General features: G+C 43.7%; 1 protein-coding gene across 1 annotated transcript in view; it reads right to left on the bottom strand.

Annotated features, from left to right (window-relative positions):
- Positions 1-21,478, bottom strand: part of HYDIN (HYDIN axonemal central pair apparatus protein) — a 253,955-nt gene that overhangs the window by 22,525 nt on the left and 209,952 nt on the right. Inside the window, exons 62-74 of the mRNA XM_081119804.1 lie at positions 19,486-19,588; positions 18,983-19,261; positions 17,334-17,476; positions 15,050-15,268; positions 11,658-11,818; positions 9,193-9,290; positions 8,200-8,398; positions 6,844-7,056; positions 6,235-6,373; positions 5,039-5,204; positions 2,383-2,530; positions 1,738-1,945; positions 1,020-1,241 (exon numbers count right to left, since the gene is read on the bottom strand). Of these exons, the coding sequence (XP_080975930.1) occupies positions 1,020-1,241; positions 1,738-1,945; positions 2,383-2,530; positions 5,039-5,204; positions 6,235-6,373; positions 6,844-7,056; positions 8,200-8,398; positions 9,193-9,290; positions 11,658-11,818; positions 15,050-15,268; positions 17,334-17,476; positions 18,983-19,261; positions 19,486-19,588 (2,298 nt within the window). The remainder of the gene's footprint in view (positions 1-1,019; positions 1,242-1,737; positions 1,946-2,382; positions 2,531-5,038; positions 5,205-6,234; positions 6,374-6,843; positions 7,057-8,199; positions 8,399-9,192; positions 9,291-11,657; positions 11,819-15,049; positions 15,269-17,333; positions 17,477-18,982; positions 19,262-19,485; positions 19,589-21,478) is intronic.

The following is a 21,478-nucleotide window of genomic DNA, read 5'->3' as shown; positions in this document are numbered from 1 at the left end:
TGTATTTGGCCCCCTTTACCCCCTTCAGCCTCTTCCCGCCTCCTTCCCCTTTGGTAACCACCATTCTGTTGTCTGTATCTACAAGTCTATTTTTTTGTTTGTTTTTACGTTTGTGTTTTGTTCCTTTGTTGCTTTTTGTTTTATGTCCCGCATATGAGTGCAATCGGTGGCACCTAAGCGCGTCCTTCAGTGGATGACAGGATGGAAGATGTGGCACATATACACACTGGACGCCTGCTCAGCCATGAGATGGAATACTGCCATCTGCAGCGACACGCATGGGTCTCGAACTTATTCTGCCGAGTAAAGTAAGTCAGCGGGGAAAGGACAGGACCCGTGCGATTTCCCGCTTCCCTGTGGCGAAAGGCCATCAGACCTAGTCTGGCCGTCAGGATGCAGACAGAAGGCGTCCCATCTCAGATAAGGAGTCAGTCTTGCTGGGGAAGTATTTTGCCTTCAGGCTCTTCCCCTTATTTCTATTCTGTAATGCAGACACAGGGTGGCAGGAGGGGTGGTCATTTGTGACCATGAGATGACAGGAATGAGGTCAAAGGCCAATATGCCAAGGGTGGAAGGGTTAATTTGGAGAGTTCTGAAAAAGTTGATTTTGATAGTTTCTGCCAGTGTTCTCATTGCTATAGAAGAGCAGTTTTTCAGAGGTCCTTCTCTGCCATCCCCGCCGATATCGCAGTTCCTTGTTTTTTCATTCAATAAGTTATCTTGGAAAATGTTGTACATATTCTCTCTGTCTCTCTCTCTCTCTCTCTCTCTCTCTCACCTTCCATCAATCTCCCTTATTTATTTTCATGGCTGCGTGATATACCAGTGCATGGATGCTCAGCTGCTTTTCAACTGACACTCACCAGGCACCTCGGCTGAGGCCATTAATAGAGACTATGGGACTATCTCCAACATGACCACTCTCCAGGAGCTTCTGGCAGGGTGGAGAAGACCAGAAACACTCAGGAGAATTACTCTCCCAGGACAGAATGCTGTCGGACAATGTTCAATGGCCTCACCTTGATTCTGAGCTCCAGGCCCTTCAAGACACATTTCTTAAACGGTTGGAAGGACAGGATGGCAGGGGCACTCTGCCCCACATCCACAGTGCCATCAGTGGGTGAAAATTCCAAGTACTGCAGCAGGGCCTTGGGGCCAGACAGCTCTGCCTGGAAGCTGAAGTTGAACTTCCCAGTGTTGATAAAGGTGAATTCACACTGGACACATTCATTCATCTCCACCTGAGAGACAGAGAACAGAGCAGTATATTGAGTGAATGCAAACCATGGCTCACTCCTCTGGGATCAGAATATGTAATGCATTGGGGAAAAATATCCCTTGGAAAATAGGCATGGAGGATGATGTTAGTGAGTTGAGTATCATTAGGTTAATGTGGCCAGATATTCCAGCAAGAGCTACTAAGTGTTGGGGGCTCCTCATATCCGAAGAGTAAGATGGCAGTTTAAATCTTAGACCTCCCTTGGTAGCCAAACATCCTTTCTGTGTGTTTAATACAAGCATTCTTCCCCTTCCCTACCGTCTCTCCACCCACTGAAAAATTAGAAGCATTCACATCAAAACCACACACGTTCTGTGGATGGAGCTGCTCCTGGCATATTTCAGTTCTCCTGGTCCCCTTGGCATTTGAAACAGAGAGGCTTAGCTAATATTCACTGGTACTGACTTTCCCAGCCAGTGTTGCAACCAAGAGAGAGCAAGGCCCTCTCACACCTTTACCTCATAGAAGTTGAGAACGGTAATCTGATTGGGAGTCAAGAGAGTGGTTGAGCCAGTCCTGTCTTTGCACTTGACCTCTGCATTCATAGTGTAGCCCTCAGCCTTGACATTCAAGGTCAAAGGTTGGGCTTTCCTTTTCACATTGCAGATCAAGTTAAAGTTGACATCTCCTTCCTGCTTTGGTGTGAAGAAAATATCAATTGGTAACCTGGTTGGGGGAGAAGACAGCAGATTAGCTGACTGGGCCACCTGTTAAGACCTGCTAAAGAATATGGGGCCAATGAGTTAGCAGAAACTCTATGAGGAAAAGGCAAAATAACTCCAAATTATGATGCATTTTGAAGGTTTTCCAGGCAAGGCAGTACACTGCTTTATGGATTCTCAAATATAGTAGCTAGCAAGGGAAAGAATATATATGAGAAAATATTGAAAACAAGGGCTTAAAATTCTCGATGCTCCATAATTCATCAGGAAAATGAACAGCAGGGAATAAGTAGGACAGAGATGGGATTGTTAACATCTAAATTTCGGAGTTGGAAGGCTGTAAATGGGGCATTCTAAGGGAAACTGATTCTCTTGGCTGGCAGGCCTGGGACTCCTGCCATATTAGGTGGGTGAGTCTTGGGGGCCTTCCTATTTCTTTACCTGGACAGCGGTGGGATCCAGCCTTCCATGGGACATACGATGAGGCTATTGCTGAAACCTTCAGAAAATCGGGAGTTTTCCTGGAAGGCAAAATTGAAGCCCTGCTCCTCCCTGTTGATGATCTGCACGGTCTCCCTGGCTTCCCGGCCTGAGGAGGAAACGCCAGCCCTCAGTGGAGGCCTCCTGCCCGCTCCTGAAGTATCTCGGCAGGCGCTGCTCTGTGGGCAAGAGGGCGCCTCCCTCCCAGAGATTCTCCAGCTTCTATTCTTTCCTCCCCCAAGCTCCTGGGCCTCTTTCTTCCTCTGGCTCTGCACGTGCCCTTCCTCCCCGGGCGGGATTCCGGCTCTGCCTCTAGAACTTCGCCCCATCGACTGCCTGCTGCTGCTGGCTGGTTCCTCCGCTGCCCCAGCTCTCCTGGGATTCTGGCGACACTGTTTCCCTCCTTGTCTCTTCAGACCCAGGGCCTTCCTGCTGTTGTTAACGGGCCCACCTTCCCTGGGAGGCCCCTTTGCTCTGCTCACACCTTTGTAAGTCACCCCTACGGTGAGCTCTTTACTAGACCTCGGGCAGGTCAGAAGGGTCCTGACAGGGTCCTGGCTAATAAATAGAGGTGCTTTCGCTATTTTGCTTTTTCTTACTTTCCTTGACTATTGTAGAGCATTTATTTTTCCACAAAAACTTTCGAATCATTTTCTTCAATTCTCCCCCCACCCCTGCAGTCCTTTGGGACTAAGGTTACCATATGAAGCAGATAATTTTTTAGTATCTGTCCCAAATATTGCATGGGACATGCTTATGCTGACACACTTATACTACAATTTGTTCACTGTTATCTGAAATTCAAATTTAACTATGTTTCTGTATTTTTACTTGGCAACCCTAGCTGAGATTCTAGTTGGAACTTGATTAATTTTGCATTTACTTTTGGGAGAATTGACAAATATTCAGATCTTGTTTAGGGGCATTTTAATAAGATTTTATAGTTTTCTTCATGTAGGTCCTGTGCTTTTCTTGTTATGTTGAACCTTAGATATTATATAGGTCTTGTCAATACTAAATAGAACTTCTTTGTTTCTAAGTGCTTACCGCTAAAAGAAAGAAACAATTGATTTTTGCATTCTTGACTTGTATCTAGCCACTTACTAAATTATCTTGTTGATTTACCACTTGTTTTGATTTTCTCTGGCGACTCCTGAAGTTCTCTATGTCTGAAGTAATCAGCTATAGCAAAATGAGATAGTTTTGTCTCCTTTCCCCACAATGTTTATGACAACTATTTAATTTCCTTGTTTTATTGTATTTGCTAAAGTCACTGAGGAAGTGTTCAATAACAATGGTGATAAGGAGCAGCCTTGACTAATTCTCGATTTTAACTGACGTGGTTATCAGATAACATTTGCCTCTTGATTTTGGTTAACCTTCTTTATTCAAATTTTTTCCTCTAGTCCTCTTTTCCTCTTAGAGTTTTTGTTGAGAATGCCCCCCTGAATTTTAGTAATGAGTTTTCAGTATGTATCGATAAGATCACATGGTTGTTCTACTTCGAACGGTTAATGTAGTGATGATATCGAAATGCGCGGCCCTTGCATTCCTAGGTTAATTTCTGTTTGTCATGCTGTTATTATTCTTATGACATATTGCTCACTTACTTGTTGAAGACCTTACTAAACATCATAATTTCCTCCTGCTGACTTAGATGTATCACTATGAGAAATGCATGGAAATACTACACATCAAACTGTTGACACTGGTTTTCTTTGATGGAAAGGGAAGGATAAGATAGGATGGGTGGGAAGAGATTATTAAATTTTTCCTTATACTATGCTACATTGATTGGCTTATTACTTTCATAAATAAAAATTGAAGTACTAAAACATCTTCTGGCGTTAGCTGTATTTTACACACACACACACACACACACACACACACACACTTAACACATCCATGTGATAGATTCACAGGGTTATAAGGGACCTGGCAGTCACTTCCTTTATTTCCGTCAGGTCTCTGCTCAAATGTCACCTTCCCACTGCCAAGTGGCACTCTTTATTTTCTCAAACCTGCTTTATTCTTCTCTAGAACACTTATGAACACCTGGCATGCTATATATTTTGCTTTTTTATTTTTTGGTAGTCTGCTTCCTGTTCCTGGAATATAACCATTATGAGGGCAGGAACTATGGCTTTATCCATTGCATCTCCAGCTCCCAGAAGAGTGCCTAGGTCATATAAGGCACTTGATAATATTTGTTGAACCAAAAAAATGCATGAAAGGATGGCAGAGAAATCTGACTACTGTGGCACACACCAAGAAGCAAAGAAATTTGGGTCATGCACACGCAGGATGAGGCTGACATGAGGCACTGGAAATGAAGATGGTCAGTCCAGGCCCTAAAGGAATCTTCCAAGTAGGATCTGTAACAAGGCTCCTACATTTCCTTTGGCTATTAGTGTATGGGTTTAGAACATACATTGGATTAAGAGGTAACTATTTTGTGGCTTTGTGACAGTGAGAAAGGCCCTCAGGCATGTTTCTCAAGGGCACCAGGAAAAGTCCCCACCCCAGCCAGCTCCTAGAACTCATTGTTGGGTTGGCCCCACTTCCCTCCCCTAAAGGTCAAGCCAACTCTAAATGTAAACCAACAGGGCGGCCTTACCAATGAGGAGACAACTTAAGTTGAGGTGTGACTTGTTCAGATTGACGAGAGGGTCGGAGGCTTTGCCTACCAGCAGGAAAGGGACGGTGATGTTGTGTTCGGGGACTGAGAAAGTCCAGAATGCTTCTGTGATGTTCAGATGCATAGGCATGAACTGGAAGGCAATCTGAGAAGAGAGTTTGGAACAGAGTGGTAAGAGGCACTTCTGTTTACTTACTCCATGTGCCCTTTGAGGCTTGTCGCACTGGGGTTATGAAGGCTGACATTATCAGGTGACCACTGACTTTCTACCCTCTCTGAAGGGCATATAAGTCTGGCTGGACCAGAAACATCAATGTCTGTTTGCCCTGTTTGCCCACAGGTCTTTCTGAGGAGGTCTACACCACCCACAGCCTCTGTTGGCTAGGCTGCCATATTTCACACCAGATCGTTGGATGGCATGTACAAATGGAGAGATTTGGATAGCAATTTGGGATTTTAACTTTTCTCGAAAAATTTAGGAGAGTTGGTAACCCTGGGCCCACTTGTCTGTGTGGTGGTCATCTACTGGAGAAGCACTGTGGCCAGCCAACTCTGGTCCCTGTCATGGTCCCCTTGGTCTGCTTCATTCATTTGTATGACCCTCCCCAAAGGCATATGAATTTGTAATTTCTGTTTCATGGATTTATTTCTGCCTCAAAGATTCTCTGCAGGACTTACAGGGACCCACAGATCTATTTTGGCCAGTGAGTTCTTATTTCTTAAAGTCAGACCCCCTAACCTATATCACTTTGGAAACAGTAGTACTAAGACATGGGGCATGACTCCAATGTTCTGTTTTGACCTTTGGCCTGACCAAGTGAAAACACATCTGTGTCCTTTCACTTCTGTCAATCCCTTGGACAAAAATAACACTGTTCTACAGTGTCCAGGCATTGGTGGGTGTCCAGCTCCCCTTTTCTGCTTCAATAATCTCAATTTTTCAAACTCCAAATACTAGAGATCTGCTTCTCCATGGCCAACCAAGAGAGTTCAGGTCTGTCTTGTCCATGAGGATTGCCTAACGTATACAGTAGCCACTCAAGAAATACTTGTTGATAGATGCACCGGTAGGCTGTTCTCCCTAACTGTATCTCTGGTCTACAGAACACTTACTATGCAGAGAGGGATAGAATGATTAAAGCCCTGGGCTGAGTGGTCCTCATTCACACACACACCTCGGCTTTCTTTTCAGGGTAGATGCAGCCCTTCTCTGTAAGGCATGTGAAGGCTGAAGGGTTCTGGAGACTTTCAGTTTCTTCAGAGATCCAGCGGAAGGAGTAGGTGTTAGTGGTTGGATTCAGGATTGTGAAAGTTCTGGCCGAGTGGGGAGAATCGATAGCAGAGAGTGAGAGAGGGGTTGAACATTAAGAGAAACTTTCTTAGGACTTGCCTGCCCTAGCACGGTCCAGCTATGTGGGAATCAGAACGGTTACAGATATTTTGTTACTGTAGAAATGAAAACCACCTCTCATTTGGGGCTCCAAAGTATGGCTGGAGCTTTGGACTTCAGAGTAATAATGATGCCTAGGGACCTTCTGCCCTAGTGAACCTCTTGGTCAAGGTGGTGGTCAGGGATTATATTTTTATGCCTTCTAAATTTCCCCCGGTGTAAAACTAAGGAGACAGAACTCAGCTTTCTTACTGTAGCAGCTCTCTCAGTCAAACCCCAGGATGTGAAGCCTGCTCCTAGGTACCCATCTAGCTCAATTCTCTGAATTCTTCCTCCGAGTTCTATAGGGGGATTGACTTACTGAACTCAACTGATGCAAACCTAGGCAACTCACCGGATAGTCTTCCCTCCTATGCCCACACTGGTGAACTCGATCACCCGGGTGTTTGGATCCAGAGCCCCACCACCAGGCCCTCGGAGATCCGGGTTGCGCCGATGACCGGTGATGTAGTCCGAGTCTTTCAGGTCAAAATGGCAGATGGGCAAGAAGCTCCGCCCTTTTGCTGACAGGACTGGGCCTTGCACTCCAGGTGGCAGGTTGGGAATCCTGAGAGGATAAGGTTATTTTTATTATTTAGTTTTCAGTTTAATCCACTGTTGCTTTCTTGGTTGGAAATGAATATTATATCAACTAAAATATGAGCTCCATGAGAGCAGAGGCTGGGTCGGTCTTGGTCAACAACATAACCTCAGTGCCTTAAACAGTACATGCTACATAATAGGTGTTGATTAATTAACAGTTGAGTGGATGAATGCATGAATGGGCTGAGTATGAGGGGCCTGAATTCTGGTCCCTTCTGTGTACCTAAGTATGGCCTCAAGCTACTTCCTCCGTCAGTGGTACAAAAAATCTCCCTGTTGTAAAATGGTTTATCCTTTGGCTCTCTCATGGCATCTAGTGGGATATGGAAAGTGATGCAGAAATCCTAAAAAAGTGTCCTGAGCTCCTAGGAGAAAGTGAACCAGATGTGAGCAGACTTTCAGCCCAGGTCCAAGTTTAGGTGCAGGAGGGTCCCTGCAGTGTGACTGTGGGGTTTCCAGGAGGCTCTTAGGGCTCACATAGGTCTCTGCCACACTCAGCCATGGTTCACGGAACTCTTCTGTAAGGTGGGCATTCTCCATGGAGCTTTCCTTGGAGTGCGCACCATATCAGGGACTTTCACTGTCATGGGTTATTGATTTTCTCTAACTGGGTCTGGGCCCCATCTCTTCCTTGCTTACTATGCACTGGGTCTACCACCTCCACCTTCACCACCGCCTAATGTTTGTTGTGCTTATAATGTGCCAGGCACTGTTCTAAGCTCCACAGTGTTACGTCGTTCAGTCTTAACAATAGCTCTGCAAGGTGTGTACTGAAACCTGGTATTAGTAAAGGTACAAGGAAGCCTTCCTAAGTTCATGCTTGCTCCGGGGCTGGAATCCGTCTGGCTGCCAACTATTTTGTTGCCCAGTGGACTTTTGTATGTGGCCAGGAAGGGAGAGGTGGGCCAGAGGAAGAGTCAGAGAGAGCTGACGAGAAATACAGAAGACTACATTCTCCGGGTTCTCCTAAGGCTGGCCCCTTTGAATCTTTCTAAAGCGAAATGTGGCAATTTGGGGCCGTGGAGAGGTTGGAAAGAATAGCAGTAGTGGTGGCAGAGAAGAGGGATAGGAGCTGCAGAGCTTTCCTCTGGGGAGCACATCTCCTTACTGGCAGAAGAGATTGCTCTCGAAGTCTCCAACTTCCAATGGGGAGAATTTCACTTGGATCTTCTGAGTCTTCCCCACGGGTACAATGCCCGACATGGGCTCCACAGAGAAAGACAGTGGGGAACCTTCAGTCCAGTGGTCCATGCCACTGTCCAGAGTGCTGCCCGTGTGCTGGCTAAGCTGATCTTTTTGAGGAGAACCTGGGGGCAGACAGAGAGCCAGTGATATTCTGTATTTGCAGTGGGAGGACAGGGAGAAGGTAGCCCACTCACCGGTCCTTAGGGATCTTCTGTGGGGTCTGTGAGCTCACGTCCTCTAGCAGATATACTTAACTTTGGGCACTAGGGGTAAGGAATTGACTCTTAGATCTCACAGGTGACTTGTGAAAAATATTGCCATTAATTCCATCAAGTTTCAAATTTGTTTCCTTTTGGTCCAAGGGAGTGGGCCCAGTAGATGTCTGTGGATCTTTTGCCTCAAAAATAAAGGTTTGTGAACATCATTTTTGGAGAATCACTGTTTTAAAGTAGGAGTTCACAATCCGGGGTCCATGGATAAGGGCCCATTTAGAAGGCCTGGGAATCTGCAATTTGAAGCGGGAGTAACGGATATTTGCCTACCAAGTGCTTCAAGTGTATCAACTGCAAATTGGGGGCGGTGTGTAATTTCCTGGGGACACAGATCATAGCTTTCATCATTTCTCCAAGGGTCTGTAATCTCCTAGAAGGTTAAGATCTAAAAGAAGAGATTCCTAAGGATCCGAGAGAGTGTGCTGGCCTTGTGGGGGGCAGGGTCAGGCTCCAGGAGGGAAGAGGTCGGCTCTTGAGTTTCTCAGGCCCGTTTGGCTCTGCAGACATCAGGAGGCCTCTGCTTTGCTTCTTCGTAGGTAAGCAGTGCTTGCTGCTGGAGCAGTGCTCGCTTCTGCACGAACAAGGCTCTTTGACTAATTGGGGACTCAGTTCAGACCCTGGGTTTTACCTGTCATTGCATTTACCTTGGTTATCTGGCATCGCAAAGCTGACCATCTTGGCTGTCTCTTCTGAGGTCCAGCCGAATTCCAGCTGCACACTTCCTGTATTAATCAGTTCCAACCTGCAAACAGATCAGGGGACGGATTTGAGAAATGTGCCGCAAATGAATTTTGTCTTGTGGGCACATCCATCATCTACACCGTTACTTTCTTCTCTAGGTCAAGTCACTTTGTTGTTAAGAAATTTCTTTATAAGGCAAGTTTTAAGCAATTTTATCTGAAATCATGCATTTGATGTACCAATTATACCTCCTTCCAAAACACAAAATATATACATTGCTATTGAAAGTGAAAATATCCACGTTTATTACTAAAACCATCCTGCATACCACTGGCACCCTATGCAATGAACTCTCAGCATGCATCATGGTAATCCTGAAAAGCTCCCATGAGAGAGGCAACAAAAATCTATTTCACCCGACAGTACCTTCCTGGGGTGCAAATTCCACAGCTCCTTTCCTTCCTGAAACACTTCCCACCAGAAACACTGTCCCTGTCCTCAGACACCATCCGACCTCTTCCTGAGATGCTTTCACTGGCTGAGACGCAGACTTGTCTCAGGTCCTGAATCAGTGGAGCTTTTTCTTGCCTCAAGTTTCCCCCTGGTCTAAGGCAAGAACTGGGAGACAGGCTTTTTCTGAATCACTATTAAACTTGATCATAGACACATGACAGCAGGAGGGTGAGGTCTTGATACAAGAAAATGATTGTGTTAGAGAAAGAAACACACATGCTCTCCTGGTTTTAGGGGAGTAGGTCTCGGGTGGGTTTAGGGATTACATCTCCACGATCTCATCCATGTAGACCATGAAGGTATCCCTGAAGTCAAGTGCTTTGGCTCCAGGGGCTTATATTCATTGTGTGAATTTATGAGTAGCGGTCTTCATTCTAAAGGAAATTTTCGTAAAGTGAAGAAATCTTAGTGGCATGGAAGAGTTTACATAAAAGGAATTCTTGGTTTAGGCAAAGGGCCAGACAGCAAGATATTTTTGGCTCTGCGGGCCGTAGGTCTCTGCAGCAACCACTCGCTCTGCTGCTGTAGTGCACACACAGCCACTGACGGTGCAGAAACGAATGGGCGTGGATGTGAGCCAACAGCCCTGCTTACAAAGACAGCTGGCGGCTGGAGTCCGCCCACGGCCGGAGCTTGCCGACCCTGCTTCAGCAGGGACGGGCACCAGCCGAGCACCCCACGGCTTCCCTTACGCCTCGGGCGCTATACTAATTTGAGAGCACACCTGAGGTGCGCCAAACGCAAAATGAGTGGAACAAATTAGTTACTAATTTTTACCAGGTAGAAACATCAGTGGCTTACACTTTTGCTTTGTAATTCTCAGAGCTTAGTCACAGGCCTTCTCTTTCTGTCTGTGTTGCTGTCTCTGCTTAGGAGGCCTTTTCTTCCCACGTCTTCCCTGGATGCCTCCTCTTCTCCAGAATTCAGCTGGGGCACTGCTTGTCTGGGAGCCTCCCGCGACACTCTGTCTCTGCCATACTTACCTGCGTCAGGTGTTCTCACTACCTCTATGGGGCACCATGCTGCAACCTTCAGTTCTCCGAGTCCCCTCGCCCCCACCCGAGACCACGCGCTCTTTGAAAGCAGAATCCAGGGCATCCTTGTATCCCTGAGTCTGAGTGTGGGTGAAGGGGTAACATAACCCTTTCTCCCTTTAAGGACAGTTCTGACTTTGAATTAACTTTCTAGCTCAGTTTCCCTGGAAAACAGATGAGAACTGTCAGCTGTGTTATTAGGCAACATTGTTTATAGTAGAAAGGAGCCCTGCTTGGTATATTGCCTCTGGTCTGGAGGAATTATGATTATCTGGAGGGAAGCTATAGCTTTGGGGTTCTCTGAGCATAGTGACTCTTGTAACTGGGCATGTCCCCTGCAGGGAGCCTGGAAGCAATACCCGTGGAGTGGTCATGAGAAATGTTAGCTTCTGTTGATCATAGGGTGGTCATGGGGTTTCTTGGCTAAGATCGATCCCATCCCCACTAGTGTGAATATTGTCTTAGCTGGCGCCTGGGGAGCCAACAAGAATAGTTCCTAGGTGGTGGTATGAATTACTGCAAGGGCTATTCCCTTTGAAGCTGATCACCGGGTGCCAGTTTCCTGGCTTATACGTTTTTCTTTTTTAAAGATTTTTTAAATTGATTTTTAGAGAAACATTGATGTGAGAGCGACACCGATAGGCCGCTGCCTCCTGCATGCCCCCTACTAGGGATCGAGCCTGCAACCCAGGCATGTGCCCTGACCAGGAATCAAACTGGCAACCCCTCAGTGCCCAGGAGGATGCCCAACCAACTGAGCCACACTGGCCAGGGCTTCTGGCCGAAATCTTGATTTCAAGTGTCGACTTCAATTGCTTTGTGAGTGAATGATGGAATGAAAGAACTTTTTTGATGAGTGTTGGGGGCTTTTGATGACTCACTCAAACACTCGGGTCTGGTAAACCAGTGTGTCCTTAAAGCGCACGTTGCTCGTTTGGCACTTGTATGACGCGAAGTTCACGTTGGCACTGATCTGCAGCAGCAGCTCTCTGTAGTTTTCTTCTAGTACTGAGTGAGCAGGCTCAGGGTCTGTCTCTATCACCTGTAACAAAGGCAGCCGTGTCCTCAGTGATGCAGAGCCAGCTGCGTCACAGGGGCATTGTGGGAAATAACAGAGCACTGTTCTACCAATGCAAATGAACACAACTCATACACTCGAGTTCCAGAATAAAGGATTAAGGCAAACCTAAAATAACTCGTAAATGGGAAAGGAAACGAGGAATTACTGAGGGCATTAGGACTGCACAGACATGAGTTTGGGGTCAGACGGACTCCAAGGAAGGTAGAAGAAAGGAAATCATAAAGATAAGAACAGATATTAATAAAATAGAAAAGAAATCTAAAACAGAAAGGACCAACAAAGCCAAAAGTTACTTGGAAAGATTTTAAAAACTTTCGGTGAGATCAATCAAGAAAAACACACACACACAAATAACCAGTATCAGAAACGAAAAGGGGGACATTATTATCAATCCTACAGATTTAAATGTATGGTAAGAAAATATTATGAGTAATTTTATGAAAATACATATAAAAACTTACTTGAAGGGCAAATTCCTAGAAAAATAATTTAATAAAATTGGCCCCAGAACAAATAAAAAAACCTGAAGAGTCCTAATACTATTAAAGAGGCCAAATGGTAGTAAAAAACTCTTAAAGACCTAAATAGAGTGACATACCTTGCTAATGGAAAGGACAAATTAATATTATAAAATTGTCAATTCTCCCTAAACTGACTTATAGATGCAATCCAATTCCAATCAATTTTCCATCAGAGTTTTCATAGTAAAGTTGACCCTTGAACAACATGGGGGTTAGAGGCACCGAACTCCATGCAATCGAAAATCCATGTATAACTTTGACTCTCCAAAACTTAACTACTAATAGCCTACTGTTGAGCAGAAGCCTTACTGCTAACATTAAAGTCAATTAACACATATTTTATATGCTATATCTATTATATACTGTATTCTTACCATAATGCAAGCTAGAGAAAAAATGTTAAGAAAAATCATAAGGAAGAGAAAATATATTAACAGTATTTACTAAAAAAAATCCATCATATATATTGTTATAAGTGGACCCACACAGTTCAAACCAGTGTTTTTCAAGGGTCAACTGTACTTGGTAAATGGATTCCAAAATTATATAGAAAAATAAAGGGCCAAGAGTAACTAAACAGGACAAAACAGTATAGAAGAGGGACTTCCCTTCCAGATATCCAGGCTGATTATGAAGCTACAGAAATTAAAGCAGCGTAAAACTGGCACAGGGACAGAAAAACTGGCAATAAAGTAGACTGTAGAGACAAGAAACATTTAGGCACATGTACAATTTAGATGACAAGGGAGTCATGGCAGATCACAACGGAAGGGCTAAACAAAGCAGGGACTTGGCAAGATTAGTTATCTAGATGCGAAAATATAAAATTGGATCCTTGCCTCATACCATAAAACCCAGGTGAGTCATGGGCTTAAATATCAAAAGCAAACCTCTTAAATGTAAAAAACAAGATAAGGGAAAAAAGTGACTATATTTCTTCCCAGTTAGGGAAGGGTTTTAAAAACAAGACACAAAAAGAAATAATTATAAAAGGAGAGATGAACATTTTTTTTTTCATGAAAAGACATATTAAAGAAAGTGAAAAGATAAGCTGAAGTTTGGTGAAGACGTTTGCAGACAAATAATAGGAACCGTAGAGTTTATAAAAAATAAAATAACTCATATAAAAGACAAGCATCGTAATTGAAAAATGGGCAAAAGGCATTTATATAAGAGATAACTTGCATGGCCAATAATGACATGAAGAAGCATTCAACTTTATTTAGCGATCAGGGAAATGCAAAGTAGGCCCCAAACAAAACTATTTTCTGTCATTTCAACGATAAAGATAAAAAAGTCTGACAACGCCGAATGTTGGAGAGAATGCCTCTTTGCTGTAGAGGCATAAATAGGTACAGCATTTTGGAAAACATTTGGGAGTTATCCTGGAAAGTTGAACATTCGCATATGCTGTGATTCAGCAATTCCGCTTCTGGAAATATAAACTCTTGCAAATGAATACACTGTGACGTGAACACTAATGCTCACAGAAACACTGTCCATAGCAGTGAAACCCCGAGTAACTTTTCAAAGAATGGATGGTAAATAATAAAGGAATTTTATATAGCAGTGAAATGAGTGTACTGTAGCCTCATGCAACAATATGGATAAGCACACGCAACAGCCTTAAAAAAAAGTTAAAAACTACAACTAAATGTTATGCCTGTTAGAATGCATCGGTTAAAAAAGAAACAAAAGACAAAAATCAAGGGACTGAGCAAAAAAGATTCAGGATCCTGATCTCCTCGGGGGGGCAGGGGGACAGATGGCTGAGGACCACACAGGTAGGTAATCCATGTTCTCCTTCCTGTGCTGGGCGTGGGTTCATCTTTGCTTATATTATTATAAGGAATCCAACCAAGGAATACCTAAAAGAGGCGCATGCATGGGCCAGAGATGAGATTCTGTCCATAACCCATCTCATTCTGGACACCCGAGGGAAAAAGGAAACAACCCCAAGACTAGCCGTGACATTGTTGAGGAAAAAGGTGGGAGGACTTGCTCAACGAGATATCAAGACTTAATCCAAAGCTCTCCCAATCAGGGAGTGTGGTTCTTGCGGTACGTGTACTATGGATGGCAGGTGGCATGCTTGGACATTCAGTTTGTCACTTTTGAAATCAAAGTCAAGTGGAATGGCAATGGAATACTATGCAGCTATAAAAAAAGAAGAATCTCTTTGACATGGCATGGATGGACCTGGAGAGTATTATGCTGAGTGAAATAAGCCAGTCAGAGAAAGACAAATATCACATGATCTCACTTATTTGTGGAATCTAATGAACAAAATAAATTCACCAACAAAATAAGTCCTGAGGTATGGAGGTATGGAACAGACTGACATATCTGGCAGGGAGGGGGCGAGAAGAGATAAACCAAAGAACTTATATACTTATAGGCATAGCCCATGGACTCAGACAATAGTGTGGTGAAGGCCTGGGTGGGGAGTAGGAATGAGCCAAGGGGGGTAAAGTGGTGGTGGGGAGATGCGGGACACTGTAATACTGTCAATAATAAAATATATATATATATATATTTTAAAAAGGCAAGTGGAATGGGAGCTTTTTCTTTTTTCCATGAAAGAAGGAAATGATGCGACGTGACATTTGAGGGCGGTAGGCATCCAGGCCTGGCAGGCCTGGCCAGATTTGTGTTTGAAGTCCCTACTCACTTTTCGCTTTGTCGTGAAAGTCCCGGGGGTGTTTCTGGGCACGTCCACCCACTTGACTGTGCGCATGCGGTCATCCCAGTCGGACACTTGGTCCGGGGGTTGCTGAAACACAATCTTGGAGAGCTTGCACTTGATCCCCATCTTCTTCAGGGTGATGGGCACGTCTGACTTCATGGTCACCACTATGTCCTTGGCACACCCAGGGTGGAGGTGGCCAGTCTGGGGAAAATTCTGGTATTAGTATTTTTGGGATTTCAGTCTTGAGGACTCTTGCTATCTGATGGTGCCATTTTAGAGAAGGGGTAGGGCCAGAAGTTTGGCAAAAAAAAATCACCATTCAAGCCTGATATTGTCTTAAATCTGTACAAAATCTTCTTATGTAGAAATATAATCATGAAAACAAGAGCAGCTAATATTTATCACACTGTTACTTGCTTCAGGCATGATTCTAAACCTGGATGCAATTCTACCAATCCCCCTGACAACCCTATGAGATGCATAGCTATTACCCCTACTTTACAGACAAGGAAAATTGTGACTTGCTCAAGGTCACACCATTAATAGTGGAAGAGCTGGATTCAGACCCAGGCAATATGGCTCCAGGTACCACACTCTTAACCACCTGTGTTTCTTAATCAATATGATTTATACAAATTATGGGTGGGTGCACACAGTACATGAGTAGTTCTCACAGTGTGATCTGGTGACACTTGGGGTCTCCAAGACCTTTTCAGGAGTCCACGAGGTCAAAACCATTTTCATCATAATACTAAGATGCTGACTGCCTTCATTCTCATTTTCTCATGACTATGGAATCGAGTCTTCTAGAGGTTATGTGACATATGATATAGCATTAGATTGAATGCAGAAGCAAGTATGAGAATTAGCTGTCTTCTATCCGGTCAGATATTAATGAGATTTATAAAACTGCAAAATAATGCCACTATTCCCACACAATTTTTATATTTTAAAAAATTTAGCCATTTTCATAAAAATAGTATATTTATATAACCATGTAATGGGCTTATTATTATATTTTAAAATGAATAAATAAATGCATGTTTTTAAACATCCTCAGTTTTAATTTCAAATATGGTAAATATTGATAGGTATAACCCACATAAACAAAAGCTCTTTGGGGGGGGTCCTCAATCATGTTTAGAAGTGTAAAGGAGTCCTGAGGCCATAAAGGCTGAGACTTGCTGATGTGTACCAGATACATGGGAAATCCTATTTGGTCTGTAGAAGGAAATCATTTATGATTTTGCATACATAAACACACACATACAAACCTCATAGATGTATCATATATATACATATATATATACATATATATATGATAGTCCTTTCATATTTCTGAAACTCTGCCTCCTCTAAAAGTGAATGAAGAAGAAAGCTTTGTACTTCCCAAGACCACAGATATGTGTGTATGAACACACAAGTGTGTGTGTGGGGTGAGGGGGCAGTGTTTGTGAGTGTATCCAAATGGACTCTAAGACGCTTATCTCTGCCTGCTTTGACTAATGATTCACATCCCTTCAGGAAGCAACGCTTCCTCCTGATAGCACTCAAAGATTTAAAGGTAAGGTTCCCAACCCTCCTTGTTCTATGCCCCTAGAGTTCTGCATTTGAAGATTTGGTGGCTGAAACATTTGGAGGCAGAGGATAGATCTGTGTGTATCCAATGTCCTGGGACCTCAGAAATCAACTACCGATGGAAAACAACTCCTGGCCAGAGGCTAGGATCTGCTACCATGTTGTCTTAAGCCTTGGTCAACATTGAGCTTTGGTCAGCAATTCATAAAATGTGTCCTGTGAGATGCTAAAAGAAGGGGTTAGAAAATTCCAGGTAAAACCCAGTTAACTAGGTTTTAGTATGCTGAAGGGCACTGGGAATGTTTAAGAGAAAGATGTAACTTGAAACATTTTCTAAATCTCAGTTGTCCACAGAAACCATCACCCCTGTTTTCCCTCTAGTGAACCACTTTTGCAGGACTAATGCTTAAAGAACACATACCTAGGGGGGACACAGGTCTACACTCTGGGATAGGAAGGCTGGGATGTGTTTCCCTCTACCCATGGAATTCCTCAGCATCAGCCTAGCAACAGTCTTGGCAGACTCATTCCCTGCTCATAGGTCAGAGGGGGCATGAACAGTGTGTCCCCCATACTAGGTCTGAGTGAGGTCCATCCCATCCCGTGCACCCACGGGAATGGACTGACAATCAGATGGGTTTGGCTAAGGCCTAAAGGAGTCCAGGAACAGTGAATGGCTTTCACTTACCTGTGGGGAAAAGGAAACTGTAGGTAAAAGAGGCCATTCAAACCGTATCACATTCGCTTGGCTGTGGTTAGTGACTGTGAAGCTCACGCTATAGCTGTTTCCAATGTGGCAGTCCCCAAACTGAATGTGGTCCACCAGAGCAGCTAGGGGATATAAGCAGAAGGCTAGTGAGTGCTCCCTGGCCTCCTCCTAGGGCTCCTGCCAGAGGGGGCAGCACCTGAAAGACATTGTGCCTCACCCCCCCTCCTCGGATGTTCTATTGGAAAAACCTAGAGTCCTGAGCTGTAAGCTTTCCCTCCTTGGGGGGGGTCTACTTATTCATCCACTCATCCATCCATCCGTCCGTTAGTCTGTCCATCCATCCACCTTGGCCCTTACCTCCAAGAGAAAACATAGGTCCCCAAATCCATTTGTTTGCTGAAACAATATGACCAAGGGTTAGGGTTGCCAAATAAAATATGGGAGGAGTCCCTGTTAAATTTGAATTACAGATAACTATGAGTAATTTTTCATATAAATATGTCCCATGCAATATTTTGGGACACACTTAAACTAAAAAATAATTCATCACTTATCTGAAATTCACATTTAATGGGGACTCCTGAATTCTGACCTTCTAAATCTGGCAAGCCTATTAGAGGTATGCAATTTGATTTCTGAGCTAGGGTTCACTGCTGGTTCCTGCTAGACTTGTGATAAGAGAGATGTCACCCTATGGCCACAAACAGGGGTGAGGAGTGTTGGTTTTTACCCATGTTATACAGACTGCACAATGCTACATTCCAGGGCTATAATGACGCTCCTAGAAAAACTGTGAGACTGTTTTTATGACTCACTGCGTAGCAATTAGGCACATGATCAGGCACGTGTTCAGGGTGCTTAGCAAATGCTTTTTGGGGATGAAGATGAAGTAAATTTTCTCCTACCCCAAAGAGTATAGTCAACCCAGAGAAGCTGCAGCACTTGGTAGACGGCAGAGCAGGGTGTCTTAAGCTTTAATATACACACGGATCACCTAGAGATTTTGCTAAAACGCAGATTCTGATTCAGTATGTCTGAGGTGCTGGGGTAGGGTCTGAAATTCCCGTTTCTAAGCAGCTCCCGGGTAATGCTGATGCTGTCGGGGTCAGTGCATTGAGTAGTGAGACTGTGGAGAATGATGCTCTGGAGGAGGCACAAGCCTACGCCCTGTCTAGTTAAACAAGCCCGCCATCTCTCTTCGAATGTCTAGGATACGTGGTTCCGATGAAACAGACGTCAACATAAACCAGCTAACAGATATAAACAGGGAACACTACAGGAACAGTTCTTAGCTAATCTGGAGCCTGAATTTTGAACTTTGCTTATTAGCTAAATTTGAATTTGAGCTCAAACTATAAGCCCCCTAAAGGCAGAGACTCCTGTTACTCTTTGGAACTCCAGGGCTCAGCGCAGCGCCTGTCGCAGGCACAGGGATGCTCCATAAACGTTCCCTGAGGGAACTCATGAATGAGTGCAGTGACGGAGCCAGGCATGAAAGAGCAGACGGTGATGAACAGGAGATGTAGCCCTAAGTTCCCAGGAAGCTAGTTGATCTGTTATTTAAATTCCACTCTCATTTAAAATGACTCAGCAGCCAACAGTTGTCAACACCTCACTGCTTCTCCTACCTGCCACCAAGTCATCCATAGTTTTTTCCTCGGTGACCTCTGAGATATCAAAGGCCTCCTGGCTGGTGGAAGCCACCAGCCCGTGGATGTTGTCCAAAGTGATGTCGTCCTCGTAGCCTTCTCCCACCATGTGGATGACTGTGTTCTCATACTGATTGTTGATCACTGACAAGTGGATGATCCCTGTCATTCTCCCAACATTTTGGGCGTGGAAAACAACGTCAAATTCAGCTGTGTCTCCAGGAGGAACCACCAGGGAGGCTGTGTGAGCTTTCTTTGCTGCAAAGAGAAGAGAAGAGTGATTTAGAAGCAATTTAAAGGAAGATGCCTCCATAAGGACCCTGACTCAAGGGAAAGCTGCCCTAGCGTGGGAATGAACATTGCTGAGAGTGGCCATTGGTGACAAGACTGGACATCGTACTCTGTCTGGTTCCCTATTGGCCCCCTAACAAAACAGTTACTGGGTCCCATTGTTCTGTAGAAGCTACTGTTCCTCAACTTACCTTTTGCCTGGGGTTTGTTTTCCTCTATGATGTAGATGTAGGAGGTAGTGGGCCTCCCTTTCAGGGAGAAGACTTCTAGTTGGTCCTGCAGGTCAACATGCAGCTGGCAGAAGGAAAGTGGAATTGAGTGTTACACTTACAAGCTGCTCATGGGTTTTGAGTCTATAGTGAGATACTGTGCTGTTTGGGAAGTACTCCAAAAAAGCAATCGTGCCTAGTGCCCAATTTTTTGTTTCTTATTAAGAGGGAGCTATAATAAACATTAGACCCAGAGAGGAAAAAGAAAATTTTGTTCAGCTCTTGTTATCCAAGTGAGGAATTGGAGGCCCCGAGAGTACAGGTGACTTTCTAGATCGCTCAGCTAAGTAGCGTCATTGTGGGGTTGCCAGGGCCTCTACTACTGACAGGTAGTTGTAAAGTATACTCTAGACTAATAAAATGGAATTGAGTATTTGTCATTCTGTGAGGGAGGGCATGAGTATGAGTTTCTAAAAACCAGTATCTCCTAGGTACTAGTGCTTTAGTTGCCTGATAGTGTCAGGTTGAGTAGCCTACCAAGATAAGAGGAGAACCAAGGTGGGCATCTGACCTACTTGGAGAAAAAGTATGTTTTCCAGTCCACTGGAGGCCATATATCTGATTTTAAAAGCTAAAATGATATATCTAATATTAGGTATGACATATCAGCAAACATTTTTAGAAGATAGTAATGCTGGCACCATCATGAGCATCATAAGCAAGATAGGGTAATATGAAAAGTGAGACACAAAGAAGGAAGAAATACTGACATCATGTAGGAAGTTTCTGAGAGAAAAACATTACATATTTAGAAATAACTTTAATAAGAAACTATATACAGGAATTACAGAAAAATATTGATAGAAAAGACCTAAATAAAAGGGTGGGAATCCTAAATGTTGCTCCTGGTGGAGAGCCTACTCTAAAAGTAGAATTCTTCCCAAATAATTCATAGGATTCCTGATGAAATTTCTGTGGAACATTATGAAATGATGTCTAAAGTTAATCGGAGAGACTAGATACGCAAAAATTGTTAAGTTAGAAAAATGGGGAGTGGGTGAACTGCATGCTAAAACATTTACAACAACATAATAAGGAAACAACATGGGGTAATAGTAAGTATACTTGGACTCAAGACAACAATAAAAAAATGCAGGACAACAATAATAACAAAAATTTAAAAGCATCACAGAGCTAAGAAGATAATGAAGAGTAACCAGACCAGGATCTGGGAGAACGTGGAAATCCAGAGAGGGCAGCCTAACTTTCTGGGCTGTTCTGACCTGGGGCATTTGTCAGTCTGGAGGAGGAATGTGGGAGGCTGCACTGGTCTCTTGGTGCTAAGAGGGCAAAAGTCCTGTGAAGAACGAGAGTGCTCTGTTTGCTTTAGACTAGGACCCCAAAGGTCTGCACAATAAGACAAAAGGTAGGCTGGATATAAACCGGCTCTGCCAAGGATAGCAATCCTGCTCATCTATGTAAGCCAGAAAATCTCAAATCTCAAGCTCTAAAACCAGTTTAAGGTGGTTCCAAGTTTCTAATGGCAGGTAGAAGCGAATGAAAATTGTCTCTGAAGAAAAATAACATCATCCTTAGTCTAATTATTTAAAAATAAGTTTTCAAATATAATACCCAACACATGATCAAAGATAACCAGGTACATGAGGAGACATGATAACATGGGCAAAAATGAGCAGAAATAGCATATACCAGGAACAGGTCCATAGACTCCAGATTTTGGAATTATCATGGCTATACTGAAAGATGGCTGTGATTACTATATTCAAGAAATAAAAACTAAGTCAGACAATTTTGGCATGAAACTAGAAATCATAAAAACTGATTATGTAGATTTGAAAAACAATCTAATAGAAATTCTAGAATTAAAAAGTATAATGACATAAGAACTTAATGGAAGGTTTAATAGCAGATTAGATATAGCTAAAAGGAAAGTTAATAAACTGAAGACAGGTCA

Source organism: Miniopterus schreibersii (genome assembly GCF_964146895.1).
Source record: "Miniopterus schreibersii genome assembly, chromosome: 18".
NCBI lineage: Eukaryota > Metazoa > Chordata > Mammalia > Chiroptera > Miniopteridae > Miniopterus > Miniopterus schreibersii.
The sequence above is the reverse complement of the archived record's forward strand: the minus strand, read 5'-3'. Positions and strand labels throughout refer to the sequence as shown.